This window comes from Dermacentor silvarum, chromosome 3 (assembly GCF_013339745.2).
Source record: "Dermacentor silvarum isolate Dsil-2018 chromosome 3, BIME_Dsil_1.4, whole genome shotgun sequence".
Classification (NCBI taxonomy): domain Eukaryota; kingdom Metazoa; phylum Arthropoda; class Arachnida; order Ixodida; family Ixodidae; genus Dermacentor; species Dermacentor silvarum.
The window spans coordinates 181062096-181087693 of record NC_051156.1 but is presented as its reverse complement, the minus strand read 5'-3'; the positions used below and the strand labels follow the sequence as shown (position 1 = coordinate 181087693).

The 25598-nt window shown below is 48.8% G+C and overlaps 1 protein-coding gene across 1 annotated transcript; it reads right to left on the bottom strand.

Moving 5' to 3' along the window:
• LOC125939660 (ABC transporter A family member 2-like) lies at positions 1–24888 on the bottom strand. The gene is made up of 10 exons (XM_037709388.2): positions 24770–24888; positions 23946–24100; positions 20206–20361; positions 18248–18458; positions 10148–10400; positions 7904–7956; positions 7269–7526; positions 5648–5876; positions 3120–3255; positions 1–360 (listed from the first exon to the last, which is right to left on the bottom strand). Exons 2-10 carry the CDS (start codon positions 24057–24059, stop codon positions 1–3), a joined length of 1770 nt encoding a protein of 589 aa, XP_037565316.2. The 5' UTR covers positions 24060–24100; positions 24770–24888.
• Between the last annotated feature and the right edge of the window lie 710 nt (positions 24889–25598).

Here is a 25598-nt window from a genome sequence, read left to right as displayed (position 1 = left end):
TCATATGGCTCGCTGAGCGTCATCGTCCGTACCGGCCGTGTCGGCGCGCACGCTGTTGTTCACCGCGAATACGACGGCGGCCGTGATCCAGAGGAGCGCGTAGAAGAAACCGTCGAACAGGTAGTGGCTCAGCCAGTACACGTAGCCCGGCACGCCCGTCATCAGCTGCAGCCGCTTGGAGCCCGACGCCGTCTCGGTGACGGGCGCCACCGCGAACGCGGCCCCAGCCAGGCCCATGATGGGCGGAAGCATCAGCTTGCGCCAAGGGCTGAGCGAAGGCAGGCCGCGCTCCACGAAGCCCGTGGTGTCGCGAAGCACCGTGTGCGCGATGTTTTCGTGCAGCGGCGTGTTGGCCGATCTCTGCGGCCGGGGAAGAACGAAAAGAAAATTTTTTGAGACCCTTAAGTTTACTGGGGCGGTGGTGGCGTGGAGCAGAGGTAGAACACCCGGCTTCTAATCCGAAGGTCGTAGGTTCGAATTCTCCTCCAGTGCACTACATTTTCAGGCTTGGAGTTGCGCCTGACACCGGCAAAAAAGACAAGAAAAATGGCCGAGAGCCAGTGGGACTATACTACTCCAAGTGCAACCAAATTTGGAAGGCCCACTAAGCTTTAACAAAGGCACTCCGTCAGCAGAACAGGAATTGGCTTTCCTGGTGCAGTATTCGGCCACTACCTCCCCATGACCTCTGCAATTAAGACAGGGGTCATGAGGGAGGTAGGTAGTCCTGCAGTGGACATAAATATAGGCTGATGAAGTTTGCTGGCCTGTGCCATTGCTAACACCCTTGGCAAGATCGAATCATTGATCGGGATGAATGAAGTATTTGTATGCGACATATTTTTTTTGGGGAAATAAACATGACGACACGATGACTGAATGAAGTAAACTTTCATATGTGTCTGTCACTGTCAAACTCTCGTTAATCACAAAAAAAAAGAAATCTGGGATTTTACGTCCCAAAACCAAGATTTGATTATGAGGCACACCATAGTGAGGTGCCCGGCTTAAATGTGACCACCTGTTTTTTTTTTTTTTTTTTTTTTTTTTTTTTTTTTTTCTGACGTTGACATGCACCCAAATGCACGGTACACGGGCATCCTTGCATTTCAACCCCATCGGAATGCGGTCGCCGCGGCCGGGATTCGATTCCTCGCCCCAGGGCTTAATAACGCAATGCCATGACCACTACACGCCACCACGGCGGGTTAAACTCTCGTTTCAGATATGTCGGTGCGCATCATGTGGCCAGAATTGACAAATGGTTTTTAAACTATTCGGATTCTCTCATCACAGGTGTAGCTTGAGCTAGCTGTCGTGCACGGCAAAATGTATGCAGCCTTAAGGGTGCAAGGATGTTAGACAAACCGTCACCCCTGTGGCCCTGGGTGTGCAAAAAATTCTTACTGTTTGGTGGTCGCGGTGGCGACGGCGGCAAAGGCGAAAAAAAGAAAAAAAAAAAAGGTACGAAGTGTTACTCCGAGCAGAAATATTGTCAACCAAATCATTTTTGTGGAAATCTGAATGGCAGAGAGAGATTCATGCAAAGTAATGTTAGATTTAATAGGTTCTTCAATAACGAATTTATAGTGCCCTCACCAATGTGTCGAAGTTAACAATTTAATTGCAAGATGTGCAAGATATGCAAGGTTCCGCTGCCTCCCTCCGGAGGTGAGAAAGGAGGGTTCGCTCGCTCCGCGCGTGCCGTTTCTCGCCAGTTCAAGGCCAGCTGCGCTATGAGTAGTAGGCCGCGCTTGGTCCGCTCCGCCGAAGAAGCGGCAGCCTTCAAAGAACGACAACGGGAGTGGGCCCGTGAACGTGCGCGAGCTCGCCAGGCGAATCCACCATTTCTCATCCACCAGCAACCACGCCTCTTTAATATGTCTCAAACGCTCAAAAAACTAACCAACCCCTCCCATAGGGTTGGACAAGCTTCGCGCGCATCCCTGTTCCCGGTAGGGGAGGGGTTTTAAGTTTTTTTTTTTTTTTTTTTTTTAGCTATTGTCGCATTTATTTGGGGAAACAGCCGGTATCCTGCTGTGCGAAAATGTATCTACGTATGAATTTTTTTCTTCTTCATTTATTATATTCTTGTATTTATCTATCTATTTCTGCCGTTTTCTCTTTTTTTCGCTGTAGGCTTCATACGGATTCCCACGAGTTTTGAATTAGAGATCGATGCATTTTTACATAATTTTCTCCATATCTCAATTTTATATATTTCATTGATTGATTGATTGATTGATTGATTGATTGATTGATTGATTGACTGTATTTAACATCCCAAAGCAACTCTGTGGCTATGATACACGCCGCTTAGTGGAAGGCTCCGGACTAATCTAAGTACACAAGCATGTCATCAGGCCCTTGTGTTTCAAGGGCTCTGTTTAGGCAGTTGTGATTCTTTCCAGTATTTTTTAATTTATGTATCGTAGCATTATTTCGCAGTACATTTTTCACGGTCATAGTACACCTCATTACATATTGCCATAATCTTATTACATGTAGATCTTACGCATTTTACAGCAACAGATTTTAGGGCCCTTTACAGCCACGTCTCATGTACTTCTCAGAATTCATCACTCCACTATACGAACTCACTAACACTGGCATGGCGTTCTTTGGCCATACCTGGCCCTTGCGCCACTAAACAACACACATTCATTCATTCCCCTTCCCCAACCACTTCCTCCAGCAAAAATCACCCGCCTCGGCCGGACATCGAATTCGTCACCTCGTATACTTAGCAGTAGAACGCCATTTCCGCCTTTTCCAATAAACTATTTTATTTTATTCTAATCGATAGCTTTTGTTGCAATTAACCAAATCATTCTTCTTAGAGCGCGCGTTCATTTTAACTGCGGCAACTTTGCGGGCATCGAATGTCATCGAGAGAGGTGAATATCTCACGTATATGCAGTCGAACGCCTCCTCATCGACCGCCGGCCTCTTACAACGAAATGACCTGTACAACGAAGGAATATAATTCTGTCTCAGTTCTATTGCGAGCTGTGCGGCGCGAGACCTTTACAACGAAGTGACCTGTATAACGAATCATTTCGGAGGCCCCAAGCTCTTCGTTATAAAGGACTGCAGATGAACTTCCCGGTGAGGCGTACCCTGGAGAAGGCCCGCAGATGAATGCGGAACATGGCGCTCGTGTCTCCGCTGTAGTAGCGGAGCAGCGCGCTGTTCATGAGCGACGTGGCGATGCTCTTGCTGTACGGCACGTACGGATTCCACCACGCCTGCGGTCTGCACGACACGTTGACACACGCGGCTGATCACTTGCGACATCCTGTACATATCCGCTTCCGTCCCGTCGTCAAGCATTATGACGGACTGTCGATAAACGCCAGATGCACAATGTCTATATCACGCATTTATTTACACACATTTCCAATCCCGTGTGAAATTTTCGCAGGAAGGGCGCAAGAAATATCGAACGTGACACGACAGAATCAATAGAATAAAACGTCACACAGTACAATCTAGAGTTGTACAATCTCTAGATTGTACAACTCTAGATTGTAGTGTACAGATTGTGTAGATTGTAGCGATTGAAGTGTACAATCTAAGCAGGCAGAAAAGTACTAATCTACGGCAGCAGGGCAATATATTTTACTGGACAGTTTTTGGTAGCTAGCTTATGAAACACTACGAACGAAAAGCTTTATACTTTTCTGGGACTTCCGAGTTAATAATCATGCATAATAAAAGTTAAAAATAAACTATTCATTTAAGAGACACATGGCTTCAGTACATGTTTTATATCGCAACCTATGGTATCCAGTACACAAGAAAGTATGAACGCTGAAGATCAGCACTCAGGTTTTGTTCGACTTCTTATTATGTTGTTCTTTACCGGCCATATGCAAATAACTTACCAGCAGGAGCCCACTCACTTCAGACACTACTGCGCAAGTGAAGCACATAGGTGCTTCAATGCGTAAAAGGACGTTTTGGTAAGACAGTAACTGGAATGCCAATGCATTTCTCCGCAAAGTTCGGGAATTAATATCTCGAAACTGGTGTAATCCTGAGAATTTGTTCCAAGTGGATCCGCCTTGCGAACTCCACGGCTAGAAATTTGTAAATTGCAATATGCGCCATAAGGGAATTAGTTAAAAACTTAATTAGTTAATTTTTTTATTAGTCGGTTACACATTGCAATTTTTTGTGCATGTAATAGCCGCCTCTACGAGTAGACCAGCTCATGAACTATTATTGTGCTATCTGCCACAGGCAACCTTTAAAAATTATGAAAGTGTTCGCTGAAACACCCTGTATGTATATATTACGGGTGTTTCAGCGAACACATTAGCAAGGTTCATTATCTTTAGCTTTATCTCTTCTGCATATTGTTTTTGGAATCATGCTTTGTTACACTCAAATAAACTTGAACTGACCTGAACCTTCTACATTTCCAACCATCCCCGGTTTCTAAACACGACAAGTCAATGTCTCTGCGTAAAGGCACAATAATTGCGAATTTCTACGTTTATAATGCTATATTGCTGCGTTTAGAATGTTATATTTTCTAGGATAATGATCAATTAGCGAAGTCGCAAAGCCGTATGGAGCCATGCCGAAGGACAAAGCTTAGGCGAACTCATGTCCTGCTCAAAATTCCCAAGCTGTCTGAACATCCAAATACTACTTGCAGCTCCAGTGGACCCTAGCGCCCGAGTTCCTTCTAGTAAATCTAGCTTGCAGGAAAATATGGCGAACACCACCTATTGTTGGAGAAGGAAATGAGGAGAGCGGAGTTGGTGATACTTTAATTTTCGTTCATTCATTCGTTTGTTCGTTCGTCTGTCTGTCATGTCCGTCGGTCCGTGCTCTATCTGTGCTCTGTCCTGTCTATCCTGTCTGTCATATGTCTGTCATGTCTGTCCTGTCTGTCCTGTCTGTCCTGTCTGTCGGTCTGTCTGTGCTGTCTGTCCGTCCGTCTGTGTGTGTCTGCGTCTGTCCTGCCTGTCAGTCTGTCTGTGCTGTCTGTGCTGTCTGTCCGTCCGTCTGTGTGTCTGTCCTGCCTGTCCGTCCGTCTGTGTGTGTCTGTCTGTCTTGTCCCGTCCTAACCTATCCTGTCCTGTACTGTACTGTTCTGTTTTTAGATGCGAAGCAGCTTATGGTCGGGGCTATGTCACTCCCTCCCTCCCTCCCTCCATCCGCCGTGCGGCGTCCACACCCCTACTGCGCATGCGCATCCCCTCCCCCTCCCCTCCTCTCCTTGTCTCATCTCTCCTCCCTCCTCCTCTCCTCTCCGACGCTCCTCTCCTCTCCGGATTGCGCAACGAATGGCAACACCTGCGGCTCCGTGCGCGATAATGCGAAGCAGCTTAGGTTAGAGGCACCGGCAACAGTCACCAACGCCGCGCGCGTTCGGTGTGAACGCGGGCAAAACGCCGACGGCGTCGACAACAGTTCTGCGCGTTGCTGGTGCTGCTGCAAGTCCAAGTTTATACAGCTGATAAAACTACCTTGAGTCGACCCCATGTCTGCTTCGCATACTACTCAGGGTTCCCCTACGGGAAGATGGTGTAATTTTTTTGGCTTTGTACGCACAGCAGTTGGTTGCCAGCGGCCCCTGAATTGGCGGCTTAGGTCTTACTGCCCGCTTCGTCAACGAAAGAATGAAGCGCACCGGCCGGGATCACTGAAGTCGGCTCCAATGACGTATCTCCGGGAGTAGCGGAAGAAGTCTTTACGGCTCAGGTGATCCAGTTCATCCTCGGGCTCCGCGTCGATGGTCCAGATGGTGGTGACATCCCGGATGAGCGGCAGGTAGTAGTGAGCGCTGAGCTCGCTTGTCCCTCGCAAGAACGTCACGGTTTTCGGGTACATGGTGCCGATGTCAATGTTGACGCCGAGCTCTGCGTGTTCGAGTCCCTCTGTAGTCGAACGCAACTGAAACGGGCGCTAAAGAGCGACACTAAACCAGTTTATATCATCACCATCATAGTCTTCATCAACATCATCATCGCGTTTTAAACACACTGCAGGAGGGAGAATTTTCTTCTCGTCGATCGCCAATTACTACCGTCTTGCGTTCGGCGATTTAATTACTTCTCCGCCATCCTCGACTGCGATTCCCTTGGCAGCCATTCTGAAACTATAATATACCACCGGTTATCAGCCCTACGCCATTACATGGCCTGCCGAACCCTGCATTCCTACCCCCAACAAACCGCCATACAACCGCGTGCAGTTTCCCGTTGTCGGTGAACGCAATTATTTTAGGAAGAAGCGATCAAGAGAAAATAAAATGGCCGTCTTCTCTGTGGGAGAATGCTGCTGTCGCATTAAATGAGTTCAACGCCGAAGGAATCCGTGAATTCTCCCGTTTCCTGTCGTAACGCCTGTCGTAACACCTGTCATTTTTTTTTTCGTTCCGTCGCTCGTTGCGCAGTCCTTAGCTTTCTCTCGAGCTTCTTTATTCTCCAAGTTTCCGCTCCGTACGTTAGTAGCGGTAGAATGCAATCATTGCGCACTTTGCTTTTTCGAGGATAGCGGTAAAGTTCCGGTCATGAATTGGTAACGTCTGCATAACCTGTCCTCCAACCATTTTTTAAATTTATTTTATGTATGATCCCGGTCCTCTGCGACTAATCGGCCTAGATAGACGTACTTTTGCGCATATTCTAAAGGCTGATTACAAAACATGAATTCTCGTTCTCTTGCTTTGCTTTTGAACGTTACCCCTTAGCATTCTGCATTATAATTTCCAAACCTGAAGACTTTGGCGGCTGAGGTCCTCAGTCATTTGTTGCCAGTCATCTCCACCGTAGCTGAACTGGTAAGAGTATTCTTTCAAAACACAATTTTCCATTAGCTTGGCAGGAAACAGGTTAGTAATTACAGCGGTAAAATGAAGGCCAAACTTTTTTCCCCTCATTTCGCGACGAAGCCTCAGCGAACGTACGTCAAAGTGACGTTGCGGATTTCAAAGTGGTTTCCATCATTTGGTCAGTTTAGGAGCAGAAGGAGACTTCTCGAAAATGACCACACGTTGAGTTTGACTCGAGAGTTGCCGTGAGGAGTCAGTGCATGAGCTGCGTGGTGACCACTACTATATGGGGGAGGAAGGGGGGGGGGGGGGGGGGCTGCCACTCTTGAGTCGAGGTGGAATATTGAGTGGAGGAACTTTCTAGAATACGGTGTTATATCACTCTCAACTCATTCAGTGTTTGCCTTTGGGGTCTCTTTGCCATCGAGGGACTGCATTCTCTCGATTAGAACGTTTTAGAGAGCGTGCGCGTACGTACCCGAGGTCATCTCCTGGCGCAGGAATGATATGTCGCGTGGCGGCGTCACATAATCCGGAAAGAGATGAACGAGCCAGGCCGGTCCGGACTGCAAGTACTCCATGAAGAACATCATGGCGGCGAAGAGAAAGTACACCATGAGCGGCGCGGCGTGGTCGATGGCAAGCATGGCGCGGCGCTTGGACAGCAGCGCCGCCAGCTGGCCGCCGAACGAAGGCGTCAGGACGGGCTCCTCGCAAAACGCCTGATTGCCGCTAGCTGCGAAAGGCAGGCGCGGTTCCGCGTAAACGATAACAGGAGGGAGCTCCTGGTGCTATAGTGTCTACGACAGCTGCGAGTATGACGGTTCAACCAGAATAGAAACGATGTGACCTCATCATCATCATCATCATCATCATCATAATCATCATAATCATCATCATCACATTTTTGTATCCAGTGCATGACGAGGGTCTCTCCCAGCGATCTCCAAGTCCCCCCGTCTTGCGCTGTAGGTTGTATGCGACCCCCACCGTGCCGTGGGGGTCGCATACCGGTGTGCAAAATCACTCGTGGGCTTAAAATTTAGGTGAACCTTAACGAAAGCAAATCAATCAATCATAGAGCATGCGTAATCGAATAGCACAAGTGCTTACTTTCTAGATCGGTGTTAATCTTCAGATCTACGTTGTCCGGTTCGGTAGACATCCTGAAATTAAGGCGAAAACAAATATGTAGACCTGTTTGAAGCAACTCGCATGCGCAGATGTAGACACACGAATGAACTTGGGTCGCTATGGTGGGTCTGCTGTTACCAAGCCTGGTGAAGCGATAGCTGTCTTACTTCCGTGGAGTTTCGAAATTCGTGACGTAACACTGAGCCTCTTCGATTATCCGTTCCTGACAGTCCCGGACTGCCCGAGACGTTGCTTTCAGCCAATGAGCGTTGTGTATGCAGTCTTCCGGACAATCCGGGACTGTCAGAGACGGATAATTGAAGAGTGCCCAGTGTTACGTCACGAATTTCGAAGCATGTTCTCGCACTTGGGTCGTTAGCCACACGAAAAAGTTCTCAAAACTACGTAGGTTGAGTCTTTCATTAATTTAGAATGCAAAGTGCAACAAGATATGACAAGACGCTGTCAAATTCTCTGGTCACCGCCCGTCTCTTGCTTTACGTGTTTTCTTTCACATTACTTTTGAGTAGAGCCGAGTGAGCGTTAGCGGAAGGTAGGACCCGTTCAGTTTGCGTTTTTCGGGTTAGATGACACTTTAAGTGAACACCGACGTACTTGCAGGTATGCACACGCTCAATGAAGATGTTAGTCACGGTGTGAGAACTCTGCATCGGAAGAACATGGTTACTGAACGACATACCTTTAGTTTTAGATCGATTCAGAGAGATTAACCATGTCGAGTACCACGTGTTAATTGCGCCTATAGGTCAGATTGTCGTCGCTGACTGCCAGTGCTGCATGGAACGGTATATCTCTCGGTCATCGGCAAATAATATCATTTATAACGAAAAACAGTCCGGTAAGTCATTAATGTACAGTAGAAAAAGCAAGAGACCAAGCAATCTACCCTGTGCTACACCCCACATGTCACATGGTCTTAGGACGACTTGAAATTTATTACGCACACTGGAGCGTACTTGAAAGGGCGTCTGATGCATTGAAGAACAGTTTTTACAGCGTAGGCTGTTAAGCCGTTTCTGGTCGCAAAGATGCCGCCGCCGCCGCCCCGTAGCCGCTATCGCCGGAAAAAAAGTACCCGCTCTCCGCCGGGATCGAGCCCTGGCCCGCTGCGTAGGAGTCGGATACTTTACCACTGAGCCACGCAAGCGCTTGCTATCAGGGTGAAGAAAAATTGCCTTTATGCGCGCCTAGGCAGGCGCGAAGGCGCAGACGACCCGAGCCTCCGCCAGTATGGTGGCTCCATCTAGTTAACGTGCCTGCAACCGCCGCGTGCGACGAGATGCGATTCAGACGCGATGCGATTCAGACGAGGCGCGCAATCAACGCTATCCCGATGTTAGATGTGCGCCACGTGTTCTGGGCACCTCTTCGGTACACGTTATGGCGTCTCCTCGCAAGGTACGAACCGCTGCTGAAGAAGCGAATCGTACAGCTACGTGCGCGGCTACAACCAGGCATCATCGGGCTCAGCAGGCTGCTGTGCAGAGAGCATTGCAATCGCAGCTCGCCGTCGCCGGGCGGACAGTTCAGATCGTTCTCGTCAAAGTCGAGGCGAAGACACTTTGCCGCGAAGACCTTGTTGTGCGTGGTGCCGAAATTGGAGCTACTCTTGCGCCGCTCAACCAGCTTACGCTGTGACTGTGCTGCGTGTGCCGCGCAGGCCTGTGACTTTTTTTATTTCTTTTTTTTTCTGCTTGTCTTTTTGTATAGCACGTCCGTGCACAAGCCGGGCGGAGCTCGTAACATGTAGCTGTGCTCCTGCTCTCAGCAAGGCTCGTTTCCCCCTTTTCCCCCCACAGTCAGCTATGTCACATTAAGGAGTTCGTCTTTGTCTTGGGACCCCACCCTCTGAATGCCATGACTGGGCGTCAAATTTGATTAATCAGGAACAACGATGCTTTAGAAGTCTCAAATGAAATGGAGTTGACCTCGAATGCGATTGTCTTCAAATGTTTAATATAGACATACACCATAATATCACGACATTCGAGCAAGTCAATTAACAAATTCCTAATTATGTATGTGGCCACTACTTGTTCGCAAATATCTGGTCCGCTAAAGCTCAGAAACCAGCGTATACAAAGCAGCATTTGCGTAGCTAGCATAGCCGTTCTATTAAAATTACCGATAGCTTTAACTTCTAGGACCCACACTCTGTAATGACACAGTGTTGGTCATTCCTCTCGCGAAACGTGCACCTACTTGATGAACACGTCCTCGAGCGTGGAGAAGGTGACGCCTATGTCGTAGATGCCGTGGGAGCGGCAGAACTCTTCGATGTGTTTGAACATCTGGGTAAAGCCACGCGCGTCCCGGGTGCCCAGCGAGATGACCACGTTGCGGGGCGTCTGCGACAACCGCGCCTGCCCTGTGCGCTGCCGAACGATGGACAACAGGTCGTCCTGCACGTTCAAGACCTTCTCGGTCTTCGGGAACCGTATCTCGTAGCCCGTCCCTGCGAATCAATCAATCAATCAATCAATCAATCAATCGACGCGTGACAATCTAACTTTTCACACTTGGATAATCTAACTTGTACTAGTTTGGCATGGATTGATTATTAACAAAATCTTCATTAGCCGCCGTGGCGGTTCAGCGGTTATGGTGTCGTGCTGCTTAGGACGCGGGTTCGATCCTGGCCGCGGCGGCCGCATTTTGCCGGGGGCGAAATGACATAATGCTCGTGTACTTAGATTTAGGTACGCGCTAAAGAATTCAAGCTGGTCAAAATTAATCCGGGGTCCCCCACTGCTTAGCCTCGTAATCAAATCGCGGTTCTGGCACGTAAAACTCGGATTCCTTTTTTAAATGCGAAGCATTTCTTGCCGGCGGCTCTGTCCGTCGGTCCCGCGTCCCACACACCCACAGCGCATACGCGTCCCCTCCCCCTCTCTCTCCTCTCCTACGCTCCCCCTTTCTCTCCTCTAGGAATCCTGTACGGAGCTACAGTGGCTAGAACGGAGCGGCGCCCACGTGCCACACCCCCACAGCGCATGCGCGTCCCCTCCCCCTTTCTCTCCTCTCCTACGCTCCCCTCCTTTCTCTCCTCTAGGAATTCGGAGCGGCGCGCACGGCAGCTACATACTCCGCTGGGGGCGCCACGGTAGTTCCGCGGTATGAAAATGACGGAGCGCGTGCGCCTCATTAGACAGTTTTAGTTTAGCGTGGTTACCGGAATAGCGGGCGTACCGGAATAGCGGGATCGAAGTGCGCATGCGCAGAACGCTAACCAACCCATACCGTTTACCGTGCGCACGCTATTTCTCAGAGTTAACGTTACCGTGTTAGCGTGGTGTACGTAGTGTACGTAAAACATGGCGGCGGTCCCGGCCGCCCGCTTCGAACTGAATTTGGCGTTGTTTTTGTAGAATTCACTTCGTTCGTAGCAAATGACTGCGTAAACGGCTTTTGCTTAGTCTCATGCCGCTTCGCCGAGAGAGTGTTATGGCTAATCTTGAGGAATTTTCGAGATCGCTTCTCGTTTCGAACGCGCCTAAGCCTAACGAGAGAAATTTTTTTTGAGATCCGAGCGCCATCTGTCGCTAAAGTCGGGAGATAGGCGCGACGACGGCATATGGCCTCTGAGATGGGAGGATTTCGGAGGCTATGGTAGACAGCTTGTACTGCTTGTCTGTTTCGTTGCAGATCAACGGACATGTGAAGTAAAAATACAACGCGCTCCTGGCTTCCATTGCGCGGCTTATCGCACTTTCCGGACGCACACACACATATCTTAGGTGCCCTATGTATGCGAAATTCAAAGCGTAATGGAATAGCGTCCCGCACGTAAACTACGCTATCACGCTATACTAAAACTCTCTTTCTGCAAAGTTCGTTTGCGGAACGGTAACGCTATTTCCCGTAACCCCGCTATTACGCTAACGCTAAACTAAAACTGTCTATTCTCCTGTGCAGCGCCGCTACGGTGGCTAGATGGGTAGGTGTGCCGACCGAGCGTAGTTCACCACTTCTCCGCATCATGACGCAAAATTGGCGCTGCGGACAGTAGAACGGTTCAGCGGCGCGCAACGGCGGCTGCGCTGTGTAGACGAGCTGCGTGTCTGATAGAATCGCTTGCCTCTGATTGTATATTTGAAGTGCGCGTTATAATACCGTTCTGAGCAGTGTAGGCCAAGCCAGAATGAGGAACTTGTTGTTGTCGTCTAGTCAGAAAAAACGAAATGCTGAAGTAAATTTTCTAGCTTGGCAATCGGTCACATTTATTGATATAAACGCGGCGCACCAGCCCATTGCATTGAAGACGTAAATGCATTTTTTCCATGCATAAAACAATACTGCAATGGTTTTATACGGTATGTGGAACCGTGTTTACATGATATTTAGCGAGTTCTGATGTTTCGATTTCGAGAAATCCAGCTATTGTTTTATTGCTGCGTCAGTTACGGTATCTAAATTGGTGCGAGAAGAATTGTGTTGGTAAGTGCGTATGGTTCACTGTTTCATTGTAATAAAATAAAGCAATATGTCTTGGACTAGATTCGTGAATATATTTAAAATACAAGAAAAGCTCTCGTAACTTGAGTCAGCAGACACACCAACATAAATTAGCTAGCGCCAGCAAGGCCGCAACGTTGGTCCACCACATCATAGCATTGTTCACAGCACACGCCTCATCTTCAGGTGCTTCCTCTTCTCCCTGCTGCTTTCGCGCACCATGTTATTGCCCTTGACAAGAAAGTAAAGGCGTGTAATTGAATAGAACCTCACAACATCGTTTGTGAGCTCTTTCTTGTGCCGCTCACAGCCGATCAAATTCGGGGGATTCAGCTGCAGAAAGGATGCAAAGTCGGCGATACACTGTTCCTTCGTAACTCATTTAAACTGAAGCACAGCTTGAAGGCGTCTTCGAGCGATGCTACCCGTTTTTTTAGTGCTTCAGAAGGGAGTAACAGCCCTGACCTACTCATTCTGTTGAATTCAGTAATGTCCCTGAGCAATCGGAGCACTTGGCTCTTTGCAGGAACTTCCTTGCTACATAGCCTGCTATATAGAATATCAGCCTAGAATCACTTTTCTTTTCCCTGTAGCAGCGCAGCGGTGCTCGATGTCGCAGGCGCTGAGCACCTCATGTGCGGCTTGCAAATTTACAATGTCAAGGAGCTCATGGACGTACGCTTTTCGGTGTACCGCTTGCTCATTAACGTCGCCGATACAATCTAGCCACCGTACCGATACTGAGCAAGCTACTGAGCAGCTCGGGGCGAACATTTCCGCAGCGGAACAATTCCGCTGTCTTTCTCACAAATTTAGAGCCCGACTTGCAGTTTGGAGCGAAGCAGTAGGTCTCCTTGGTGGTCTTCTTTGGTGGAGCAACGCCGCCGCTAATCTCGCCGGTCATCTTTCCTACCTGGAACATTCCACATCGCTTAGGAACTTACAAACAGTACGAGAGATGCGGAGCTCTTCACCTTTGAAACTGACACGAACAGATGACATACAACTATTCCAATACGGGCTTTATTTTTTTTGTTCGCCGCCAGTCCGCCAGCCCCCTGTAGCAGACGACGTGCGCTGCGGAACCGTTCTACTGACCGCAGCGCCAATTTTGCGTCATGACGCGGAGAAGCGGTGAACTACGCTCCGGAGGCGCCGGTCGGCACACCTACCCATCTAGCCACCGTAGCGCCGCGATGAGTGCTCGGGCCGCTGCCACGAAACCATCTCCCGCTCAAGCTGCATACTCCGATGGGGGCGCCACGGTAGTTCCGCGGTATGAAAATGACGGAGCGCGTGCGCCTACCGCAGCGATGGCCTAGCGGTAGAGCATCCGCCTCGTATGCGGGAGGTACCGAGTTCAAATCCCGGTGCCGCCGGGAACCCACCCGGTTTTCTAACGGGTAGAGATGTCCCCTGGCTGTCGTGGGGGTCCACATCTCGAAAGAGGGGCCCAATAGAGATTTCAGCTCTTGTCTCTGGGCGCCTCTTGTCCAACCACAGACGGCCTTGTAGACGAGCATCCGCCGCGGCTGTGGGAGGCAAGTGCTGCCGCCGGGTGCCTACCGGTAAAATAGGTACAGGGTCGTCCACTCTTAGTACGAACACGGCGCCACGTGGCCACGCTCCGCGGAGCGCTAGCGCACACGGCCCGGCCGCGCATCGAAGCTAAGCGGCGCAGGCGCACAGGGGCTTGGAGGTGGAGCTTTGTGTCGTCTGCTAAAGTGCGCGAGCGCGCTGTGCTTTAGCAGACAACAGACGGAACAAACACGGCTCGCTCGCGCGCTTTAGCAGACGACACGAAGCCCCGCCTCCACGCCCCTGTGCGCCTGCGCCGCTTAGCTTCGATGCGCGGCCACGCGGCGCCGTGTTCGTACTAAGAGTGGACGACCCTGTACATGCGCGCTCCCGGCCTGGTGCTCGGCCATTATGGGACCTCAACGCTTGGAAAGGGGTGTTTGACCTTAATCCGAAGGTGCCCCCCACCTCAATAGGTACTTGGGGCACCACATGGGAAATGACCGCCACAGGAGCGGCCCAGACATCACTTTTTTTCCGTGCTCACGTTGGTTTCGACGGGAATTCAGGGCGCAGGCTCCTTTCCCAAGCGTATCACCCCTGAAGGAAGCCGAACGCCAGGCCGGGGCACACTTGTACCCATTTAAACCAGTGGGTGCCCGGCGGCGGTGGGAATCGAACCCACAGCCTTCCGCAGCCGAGGCGAGCGTTCCTGTGCAGCGCCGCGATGAGCGCTCGGGCCGCTGCTGCGAAACCATCTCCGCGCTGCTTCGCATCCACACATGGTTCCCTTTAGCGGGAGATGGAGTAATTTTTTTAATGGGAGCAGGGGAGAAGAATGCAATAAAACACTCGTGTACCCACAGCCCATAGTGCCCACGCCGTGGCCGTGTTAGATTACAGAGGTGCTATCACATCCGGAGGCACGATTCAAACACGCAGCACTGAGTGTGCGGAGGACGCCTCCGCACACTCAGTGCTGCGTGTCACCTGCTTGGCCGAATTTTCGGCCAAGCAGCTGGTGCCACAACATTTAGCATTGTCCAACGAACAACACTGTTATCTGCTCCCACGCACTGTGGTGGCCTAAGCGACGCTGCGGTGATGCGGCAAGACGAAACGGCGCATCTCAACAATAGACGTGCAGCGGATTTCGGCGATGAATGCGCCCTGCAGCAGGCGACGGCGGCGGGGAAACACGGCGAGAAGTGGTACTATTTATCGAGGTACCCTAGCCGGGAATCGTGACACAGTGCCACCACCTAACCCCGGCCGTTGAATAAAAGATAAATAATAAATGTCGCGGCCTGCCGCGTGCGTCGGAAATGGCGTGATCCGGCATGGCGCCACCGGTCGAGGAGCGTTCTCGGGAACCCGTAGAGATTCCATACAATAATCATTCTAGGAAACTATGTAGCAAGCTATTGTAGGAAACTATGCAACAACGCTGGTCGCGCTCGCTCCCATTGCAGCCCGCCTGATGCGGCAGGTCGCCAGGGGACGCCACCACCGAAACCCCGGCAAATGTTCTGCGTCCGTGCGTGTACCCCGTCGTGTCAACATAAAAAAATTTTCGTCTGCAGCGCTAGTGTAATTTTGAGTTTCCGTTCAAATTACAATCCAATGCTATCATGTCTGCAGGTTGTGTATAAGTCACACTTTACAAATTTTGTGACGCACTTTAGTTTGAGAAATGGAATTAGTTCAATAACGCACTTGCGCCAGGCGGAGGGTCTACTAGAATGAGGATATATGCTGCACTGCGGCTCGCCTGCGTGCGCGCGTGACAACCGTGCGCACAAGATGTACCTGTCCTTGATGAGTGGGAGCTATGTCCGTTGCATCGGTCGCGCAGAGTGTGCTGCGACCGTAATCGACATCAGGGCAAGACTGTTAAAAGATTACAGTGACGTTCACTTCGTGAACGCGGGTTACGCGCAAGCATATGGACGCCGCGAACGTGCACCGCGGCGTCGAAGCATCAACGGAAAGGGCGCGAACGAGGTCGGGGACGCTACATTAATCTCGACCGTGCGACACCTTGTGGTGGTGGCGCTTGTGTGACGTCGGCAACAGCTTCGCTGTACATCCATAATCCGTATGTTACTCTATGGTACGTCCACTTTCACATGGTAGAATGGAGGCGGACATTTTTTTTTATTATTCAGCGGCCGTGACCGAACACATTCATCCATGGTGTTTATTACTATACTCATGCATTTAAACCTTAATTCAGATGCCACAAAGCTCTCGCACGACAGCTGCTGATGTGTTTCAAAAAACTATAGTTGGATTTCGACGACAAACGCGCACGGAAACTCGGTTGCCCGAGTCCGACCACGTAAACGGGCGAACGAGCGAAATTTCGTTGCATTTCTCCTTGAGGCTACCTTCGGCTAGTCCCCCTTTAAATGACCGCGAGGCTTTAAAGATCACGCGATCCGCTACTGTAGCATCAGTGTACACTCGTGAGCGACAAGAAAAAAAAAAGAAATTGCGGCATACAAAACGGGCTTAGGAGGGATATATATATATATATATATATATATATATATATTACTGTACCGAGGAGAGCATATGTCACCTTGTCTAATAGCGAATTCCATTGGGAGAAGAGGAGCAGGGCGCCGCGGAGTGCGGTGTCGGGTGACAGCGCAGTGAGAGCAGGGACACTCGACCCGCCACTGGAATACGGCGGGCATTCGGAGAGCAGGTGGGAGGGCGACGTGTGAGGAGAAATGTACCATGTGACTAAAGCAATCGACGTCCGACCATTCTCTGCAGGAGAGCGGCAAAACACGCGTGATCGTCTTGTAATTTGTCGGGCGTAAGGCTGTCACCGTTTGCGGTCACGTACTACATACTTTTGTGCAGCGTCGACGCATCCTACAACGTTTCCGCCTGCGAAGATCTGAAACTGCAACTTAAATCTGAAGTTGAGCTCCAGCAGCTTTCGGTGCTGTCGGGTCGAGCGTCTCAAGCACTTCAGCAAGGCGAACACGCTTTTCTGCCGCTGTCCCCCGCGCACTAGAAATGCCAGGATCTGTCGTTAAACCACTGCGAAGCTCGTTCGTATCACCGACGTCAAAATCAGCGGTGCCAAAACACTAACTACGCTTGGCTGCCGCCATTGCCGCCGCGCGCGCCGGCTGAAGCAAAATAAAAAGAAATTTGGAGGATATGACGGTTTAAGTCCCGTGACTTCCTCCGTACTCCGCTTTTCAGGCGAGAGCAGCCCGGACTGCTCCCGGCTAGGGAGCCTACATGCAAGCGCCGTTTTAGGGTGGTGACAACCTTTGTAAGGGTACTTGCCACCACCAGCTAAATTGGCGGGTAAAATTTTCCGTCAAATATAGCATGTGGGAATCAAAATGGCGAAAAGACCAGCCGACACACCACGTTTCCCGCAACCGTTGGTGCCATGAAACTAATTCAGTTTTTAAAATAAACTTTGCTCTCAGCAGCCAGAGACCCATAGCGTGCCTGAGAGCAATGCAAGGCACGTCTATGTTTTAGTTAAACAGGCTTTTAAGCTGTTTTTATTACAGCAGACTTCGAAAAACACACTTTATATCGTGTGTACAACTGGAAGGAAACGACAATGTTTATTGCAGTTCACATTCTTGGCGTGAGAAAATACTACCACGAGCACGCCACCATGCCTTATAACTTGTTGTTTTGTATGCTATGGAAAAAAAATAAGTTTCATGTGTTAAAATAAAAGAAAAAGGCAACTAGTATATCACGGGCAACCTGCATATATGTATGCATATGCAGGTATGCATATATGTATATGTATGTATGCAACCTGCATACATTGCAGGTTTCGTGAGCGCATTGTTGCAGAACTAAATTAAAGAAATTTAATAGATCGCGTGCCAAAATGGGTACATCAGAGCGTGACAAAAAGAAAGCAGGAATACGCCACGTCTTCTAGCGAAATTGGGAATCAAAATGGCTACTCACCAAATTTGGCAGTAAATAGCGCTCAAAATTTCGGAGTTGTCACCACCCTAAACCGGCGCTTGCATGTAGGCTCCCTTCTCCCGGCTGCTCTCGGCGCAGCGAAACTGCCCTTGTTCGACCACTGGATGACGGCTCTCCCACTCCTGTTCGACCACTGAAACACGTCGCCTCTGGAACGAGCACTTTCAGCGTGCTTTTGAGTGATCCTATTCTCCCAATTGAATTCGCCATAAGCATCGGCATAAGCATTGGCTTGTTCTCTTTTTGCTCATTGTCTTCAATTTTCATATCCCGCCTTCCCCGTGTTTTCCCACTATTCTCTGTAGTAGTAGGACACGGAGGCGCCCCGCGGACATTAATTACCGTGCGCCTGCTTGAGGAAGGTGGGCGTCCCGATGCAGCGCACGCGACCGTGCGACATGATAGCCACGCGGTCGCCGACCATGTCCGCCTCCTCGGTCATCGTGCTGGTCATCACGATGGCGCAGCTGGTGCGCAGTCTCTCCAGCAGGGTCCACACTTCGCGGCGAGCCTCCTCGTCCAACTTGCACGTGGGCTCGTCCAGGAACAGCACCTGCTCGCCATGACACGCACGGTACGTCGATGCGCCAGTGGACGACGGCAACGACTCGAGTTAGAACATCGCGTTGGATTAGTGTGAGCTATCGAACGCTGACAAATTGTGTCCCGTCATTTCAAAACGTGAAAAATGGGTCTAATATGGTCGTACAACAAAGAGGAAAAAGACGACGACGACCGCCGTCTGGAAGCTCCAAAACGGTAGCTTTAATGCCGCTGATGCCCATCGTTAAGTAAATACAAAGCAGAGAAGCAAGAAAACGCGGCGAAAAGTCACAGTAATACCGCAACACATTCCCACAAGATTACACACAATCGAAGTAGCAATCGCAATTAACACACATTCACATGTGCAGGCTTGAAAAGTTTCAACGTTTGAAAAACAGTATCAAGAAATAACAAATGTAGCGCATATAGGATAAAATGGAAAATTCAAGGACTCCCGCGCGAGCAATTTACATAAAGAAGAATCCACATGTACTAGACGCTGCAAGATATTGCTTTAATATTTGAATGGTATAGGATGAATGATAAAGCCTTTGTAACGCAACACCACGAGTGCTACACTCACCTTCTTTCTTGTGTTCTATGTGCTTCCGCTACAATGGCTTCATCAAATATCAACCAACCAGCCCGAAAACAAAGTATGCTTTGTAGGATGAATATATGACTGGTATTAGTAACGTTATGTATTCAAAATCGCCGTTCGCTGGAATTGCAAAGCTGGGCTACCACAGTTAGTTCCGATTCAGGTAATTGTATCCTCCATCCCTCCGAGTTCTCTCTTACTCTATCCTGTGCTGCATTGAAGTTATTTTCTAACCACTCCTGCTGCCTCTTGCGCAATGGCAGCATGGTACCTGTAAAAATAAAAGTGAATAATGATCGCCTACTACCGCATTGCAAATCCATGCACGTTTCTGTACTGTGCAGCCAAATTTTTTTTTAGCTCTATGATTGATCTTGACGCTTTGTTTCGAAACGTCGGCTGGAGTCTTTTTCCTTGCATCCTCATGATTTACCCCGGTATTCACAACTAGCCTTCGCGGAATACGTCATCAGGTTTCCACCTAATTGAGCGAGACAGTCACGACATCCTACGCACTCCCCGCCTCCCGCCGATGATGAAACAATGCATACCAACACAATTAATCCATGGAACATACACGAAGGTCTTTCGTGTAGAATGCAATTTCATTTCCGCTGAAGACATAGTGGCTGGTGTCAGCAACTAGTAAATTCTAACCGAGTTGTAACGAACAGGCTTGTGTGCTAGAAATAGTTCGATATATAACGTAATTCGATATACCCAAACCCGAATATAACAAACTTTATTTTTTATGATGCGTTCGTATGTGGATCTGTTGTTTCCAGAGGACAAAAAAAAAGAAGGAAGAAAGATTTCATAATATAAAACAAAGCTACGTGTAGTAGACACTAATTTTTGTCTGCGCCTGTCATGGCAAAAATAATGTATTAAGGAAGAAAAAAAATGAACACCTTACCCGTGTACGCTGCGTTCGCAGCATGCAAGCGGCTTCATGGCGCTGGCTGCTGACGCTCGGTTTCGTTATTGAGTGTTCGTCAGTCAGTTTCACGTGTTCTATATTAAGACAATGTTGACTTATCCGGGTACGTTATATCCGAGTTCGGCTGTACAGTACACGCTGGTATAGCAGCAACGCGTCCTCTGGCCAGCGCAGCCCCCCCCCCCCCCCCCCCCCCCCGCCCCCGATACTCACGCGAGGCTTGTTGAGCAGCGAGATGGCCAAGTGCAGCCGCTGCTGGGCGCTCTCGGAGAGGAGGTGTGGGAACGACTGTATCTTCTCGTTGAAGTCGGCATCCGACAGCACTTCCCTCGCCCTCCTCCGAATGTTCCTGAGCGGCACCCCTTTGAGCTGGGAAACCGAAGAACGTCGCGCGCTGAATTTCTCACGACTCCACAGTTCAATCCGACGGTGCCGCACATTCCGATATATAGACATTTTTGACGACTACTGCTCGTAAAGACTACTTTCAACACGCGTGAAATGCTATCCACGCGTACGTTGCGTAGAATGCGCAGTCGTGAGCTAAATGTGGCTTCTCCGCAATAAGAGTCACTTTGGGGTGAAGCCCGCTTGTTAGTATGTCTTTTCGCTTTGCGTGCGGTGTCTCTCGAATAGTAGGAATGCGCATGTGCGCGCGTGTGTTGCGCGCTTTGCTTTGTGTGCGTTCGCGTGCGCGTGTTATTGGGAGATGGGGAAAGGGGAGGGCACATGTGCATGCTCGGAAGTCCGCTTAATTAGCCCAATTATTACGCGCTTGACTGTTGAAATCTTGTTCTTGTTTCCCTAACGCGAGTGTCTTCTGCATCATAAGCCCTGGCTTGCGAATGCCTCCAGAGCTTTTCCAGCAACGCCATCATTGTATCATCATTGCGCGAGTTGAAGGTAGTCTGTTAGGGTTGGCAAAACGAATGTGCCATCTCACGTTAATATTACGTTTAGACCGCCTAGGGCTACTTCCTCCGCGAAAACTACGTGCACTCCTACCGAAGCCGTCAGATGCAAAGGCGTTACAGTCGATTTGGCTGACTGGAACCAAAACGTTGACCAAAAAAAATTGAGTATCGGTCCGGGACAGTGGCCTTGGTAAACTCGGCGGTAATGCAGTTGCACTCAACGTGAAAGCTGGGGAAGTGCGAAGCAGTGAGTCGCCGGTGTTTCCCTTGTGTTTTCCTTGTGTTCATCTTGTTTTATCCTGTGTTTATCTTGTGTTTATAGCAACCCATCATCCGTTATGACACCTGTGCTAAGGCACAGCTGGTGGGAAACCGCCACGCGCATGGAGCCAAAGTGTTTGCTGATGACAGTTAGAAGCGACTTTAACGAATTTCTGTTAATTAATTCGAATAATTCATGAGTATTTGTATTTTTAAATTATTCTGAATCATGTTAGTTTAGTTTGAACCAGTTTTGATCAATTCTGCACTTGTTTTGACCCTGTTTTGAGAACTTGTTTTTGCGCGTGACCACGACGACATGAGATCACATTACAAGATTCTCACGATTTTCACTAGTTTCCGCTAATTAATGCGCTTAATGCTTGATTATTCCTATGTTTTACATTATTCTGAATCATGTTAGTTTACTTTAAACCGGTTTTGATCAATTCTGCACTTTTTAGGGGCGAAGCTCCTTAGGGTCAAGCCTTGTCCCTCGTCGCGCCGTCGTACCACGCTAGTACTCGCTGCTCCCGCTAGAGTGGCAGCTGTGCTCTCTTTCTCTTTCGTTCCCGACGCGCGCTCTCCCTCTCTCCTCTCCGTAGCTAGGGGCGCTGCGGTGCACAAGGGCTATATAACCGCTGTATATACTGTACACATGTACAGTATATATATATATATATATATATATATATATATATATATATATATATATATATATATATGCATGTGTATAGTATATGTACGCCACGCTCCGTATTCCGGAAGCCGGCTTCCGGTTTCGCTTCCGGTTCCGGCCAGCTTCCGGCTTCCGGAGAACGCTTCCGGCGTTTTGCCCCATAGCGTTAATATACTGACTCTAGACGACAAGCTGCCCATAGGGCCCATGCACTGAAATCGGTCACCGGAAGAGCGCCGCCATTATGATACGCTGATGTTGCCAGCTCCTGAAACGCTTGCTAGACTTGGCGCTAGTAATCAGTTTTAATCTGGCAACCTAAAACTTGCGTGTGTGCAGCCGTGTGCGCGTGGGTGTGGGAGGTGTTGGCCGTGCAGCTGGCATTTACGCAACCCAAGGATGACCCTGTTAAAATTTCCGGTGGTATGTGGTTTTCAACGGTCACGCACTAGCGAAAATACCGTATAGCTGTTAAAGCTTCCCTGTTTGCTGTCGCAAGTGTCACTTGACGAGCAATAGGTTAAAAAAATGCTGTACTGTGATGCTTTTCGAACGATTGCGATGAATCACGAAAGCTGTCTACTCGCGTGATGTTCTGAACAAGTCGTTTACTTACGTTTGCTTACGAAAGAACGTTTACTTAGTGTGAAGGGAAATGCCAGAGCCATTTGGAGCTTTAGCCTTGCACAAAAGGCACCAAGGTGCCATCGCGTCAACCGATGTCGTCGCGCGATCACATGTCAGAGCTAAACTATACCAAACGAAACCACAGAACACCCATAACGAAACTACCACGCATGCGAAAACACAAATAAAAAATATCCTAAACCGAAACACGCGTTATTGAATGAATGAGTACATGGTGAATTGTATAAATAACGTTAGCAAGCGCTTCCTGTAAGCTTAATATCCACAGATCACCTTCATAAAGCCATCAGGTATTCGTTTTCTATGACACAACATAAGGCGACCTATAGTTGTTTTCATCTCTCAAAAGTAATTGCGCTGGCCACATTAACGCGTTACAAGATGGCGCCGACAAGATGGCGGCGCCCTAGCGGTCCCCCCCTTTTCGGCCCAGCTTTGCCTCTAGGGTCAGTTATATTAACTCTATGTTTTGCCCGAATGATTCCCCGGCTGGTGCTTCGCCCACTCATCATCATTCAGTTCGTGGATATGCGGTGATTTTTTTACAATGTTTTTGCGCGTGCCCACGACATGACACGCCGACAGCCCGGGCCCCTAAAACGCTTCGCACTTAAAACTAACGGCGCCATTTTCCTGAGCACGATGTACGAGTAACTAGGGACTGCGGCATCACATTGAGGCAAGAACCGCTCTTTGGCTACAAAGAGATGTAACGAGTTCTGGTAACAAAGAAAATGAAGGAAATTTACAACACGAAAAAAAAACATACTTTTTTAACTTTTTTTATTTTTTACTTTATTTTAACTTTTTTTTTAACTTTTTTTATCCCCTATGGTGGCTTAGCGGCTATGGTGTTGCCCTGCTAAGCATTAAGAGGTCGCGGGATCATATTTTGGCAGCGGCGGCCGCATTTCACTGGAGGCGAAATGCAAAAACGTCCGTGTGCCGTGCACTGGGACACAAAGACACACGCACGAAGTGCGTGCATCTTTGTTGGCCCACCTCTGGTGATCGGAATTAATCCGGTGTGCCCCACTACGGCGTGCCTCATAACCAAATCGTGGTTTTGGAGCGTAAAACCCCGGGAAGAAAAACGGTCTTTTTTTTCTGCCAAGTGATGTCAGTCTGCCTTCATCGCTCTGCTCCTTTCAAAAGAAACGTCCATACCTGACAATTCCCTTCAGTATCGCATCAAAAGCACATACTTAATTTTTTGCTCGCGAGCATGGAAACCAACTACTAATGGAATTTTGCATTACTGTTTCGTTCAATTTCCCCCCAGGTAGTGATGAAACGCTACACGCGATATTTAAGGCTACATCGTTGTACCTGTACCAAAAAAAAAGATAGCATTCTGATTACAGATATCAGAATTATTATAACAGACCTATTAACTCAAGAAAAGTCACGTTTTTCTCTCGGATAAAAAGCGAGGCGGGCAGCAAATTTACCACAGCGTAGAGCAGGAGGTGCTCCCAGACATTCATGTCGACGCTGAACATGGCCAGCCGTGGACAAAACGAGGCCACCGTGCGAACCATGGGTCTCGAGAGCACCGTGTCCATGTTACAGACCGTCACGTGACCCGAAGTGGGAGGAACGTTTCCTGCCAGAGAAAGGCGATATCATCCGCGAAATTGTTTTTTTTTTTTTATAACACGTCAGAACTTTCCCCTCTCGTTAAGTCTACTAATGAATTGGTCAAACTTACGAAGGTCGAAGGAATGGAGGTTGTCGAGCAATTAACTGTAGTGCTTAATCTTGCAAGTTAAATGTAGTTGCATGATTCGGTAGTAGCCATGGACTTTTTTTTATTTAAACAGATATCTAAAAAAACGTCAATTTTCACAGCACAATTAACTTTTTCCGTACATCTAAGAGTTTCTCCGGGTCTGCGGATGGAGCTTCATGATAAATATTCGTGAATATTTTAGTTACTTGCCTGGACATAGCGATTTGTCGCTCAAATAACCTCCGCCTCTTCAGGTAACCCCCCTGAACAGGCTGAATTTGCTATGTGCTCCATAATATTTTTTTTTAATTTTCAAAGAAAGAAGACATCGATTAGAAATTTCAGCCAAAAGAAAACTTTAATGTTGGTTGCTCTTGAGTCACCCTTGTATTTCAATGTAGCGGAGGGCGAGCAACCGTCACCTTATGTCCCGTTCATTGAAAACTACCTCAGTCGTTGCAAATGCGTTGGCAAGCCAGTGGAGTAAGTAATCCATCACGTAGTCGTCTATCGAAGCGCTGAGCGTGCCCCGTTAATGCGTACCCGATAGCAGCCTCAGAAGCGTTGACTTCCCTGCGCCATCGGTACCGAGTATGACCGTAATTTGGTTGTCCAGCGCCTTCAGGCTCACTCTTGTCACGGCCTTGATCTTCGCGTATTCCTTGGTGTGGAAACAGCAGAGTGTGGGTATTACGTCATTTGAAGGAAATGCGTGGTAAGCTTCATTATAGTCCGTAACTTAATTGTGCGCCGAGAGTCTACTATAACAGCAAGTAAAACGCATATTTTTTTTTTATTATTGACGCACAGTTATTAAATGTCAAGCATATCTGGCGGCGAAAGTCTCGCGTCGTACGCAGAAATATTGTTGAGGTCCCCTAATGTGAAAGCTTCGAGTGAAGGTCTGCAACGCTATTCTAAACACAGCGATCATGCATGCGGCTTTCACGCCGAACGCAACAGCTGTACACGCTCTTATATCGATATCCCTCGTCGATCGCGCCGCCATATACGGTTTGCATTGGCGTCATCACGGCCACCATCTTGGGCTACACCAGCACGTCGAGCTCAATAAGAAACACGAAAATACGACAGCATGACAAGCGAGTCTTACGCCGGGCAACAAATCGATATAGTGATTATGTGTTGAAAAGAAGTCGCCTTCGAGAAAAGAAAAAAGAAAAAAAAAGAAACAAAATCAATGTGCGCGTTATAATACGCTTTATTGACGTCATTGTGGAGGCCGTGTCCGTGTATTAGCATCATTAGAAGCTGTGTTCTTGACGTCACGTGAAAACCATCTACAGAGTGTTTCACTTACCTTGGGCCAAACTTAGAAAATATGCAAATGCCACGTAGCTGGACAGGACCA

Excerpts from the sequence above, each read along its gene's own strand:
- LOC125939660 (XM_037709388.2), bottom strand. The coding sequence starts at position 24,059 with ATGGACACGGTGCTCTCGAGACCCATGGTTCGCACGGTGGCCTCGTTT. Across the intron at positions 18,459-20,205 it reads CGCTGCTCAACAAGCCTCGC|GTGCTGTTCCTGGACGAGCC; the intron begins GTGAGTATCGGG and ends CATGGCGAGCAG. Across the intron at positions 361-3,119 it reads ATCTGCGGGCCTTCTCCAGG|AGATCGGCCAACACGCCGCT; the intron begins GTACGCCTCACC and ends CCCCGGCCGCAG.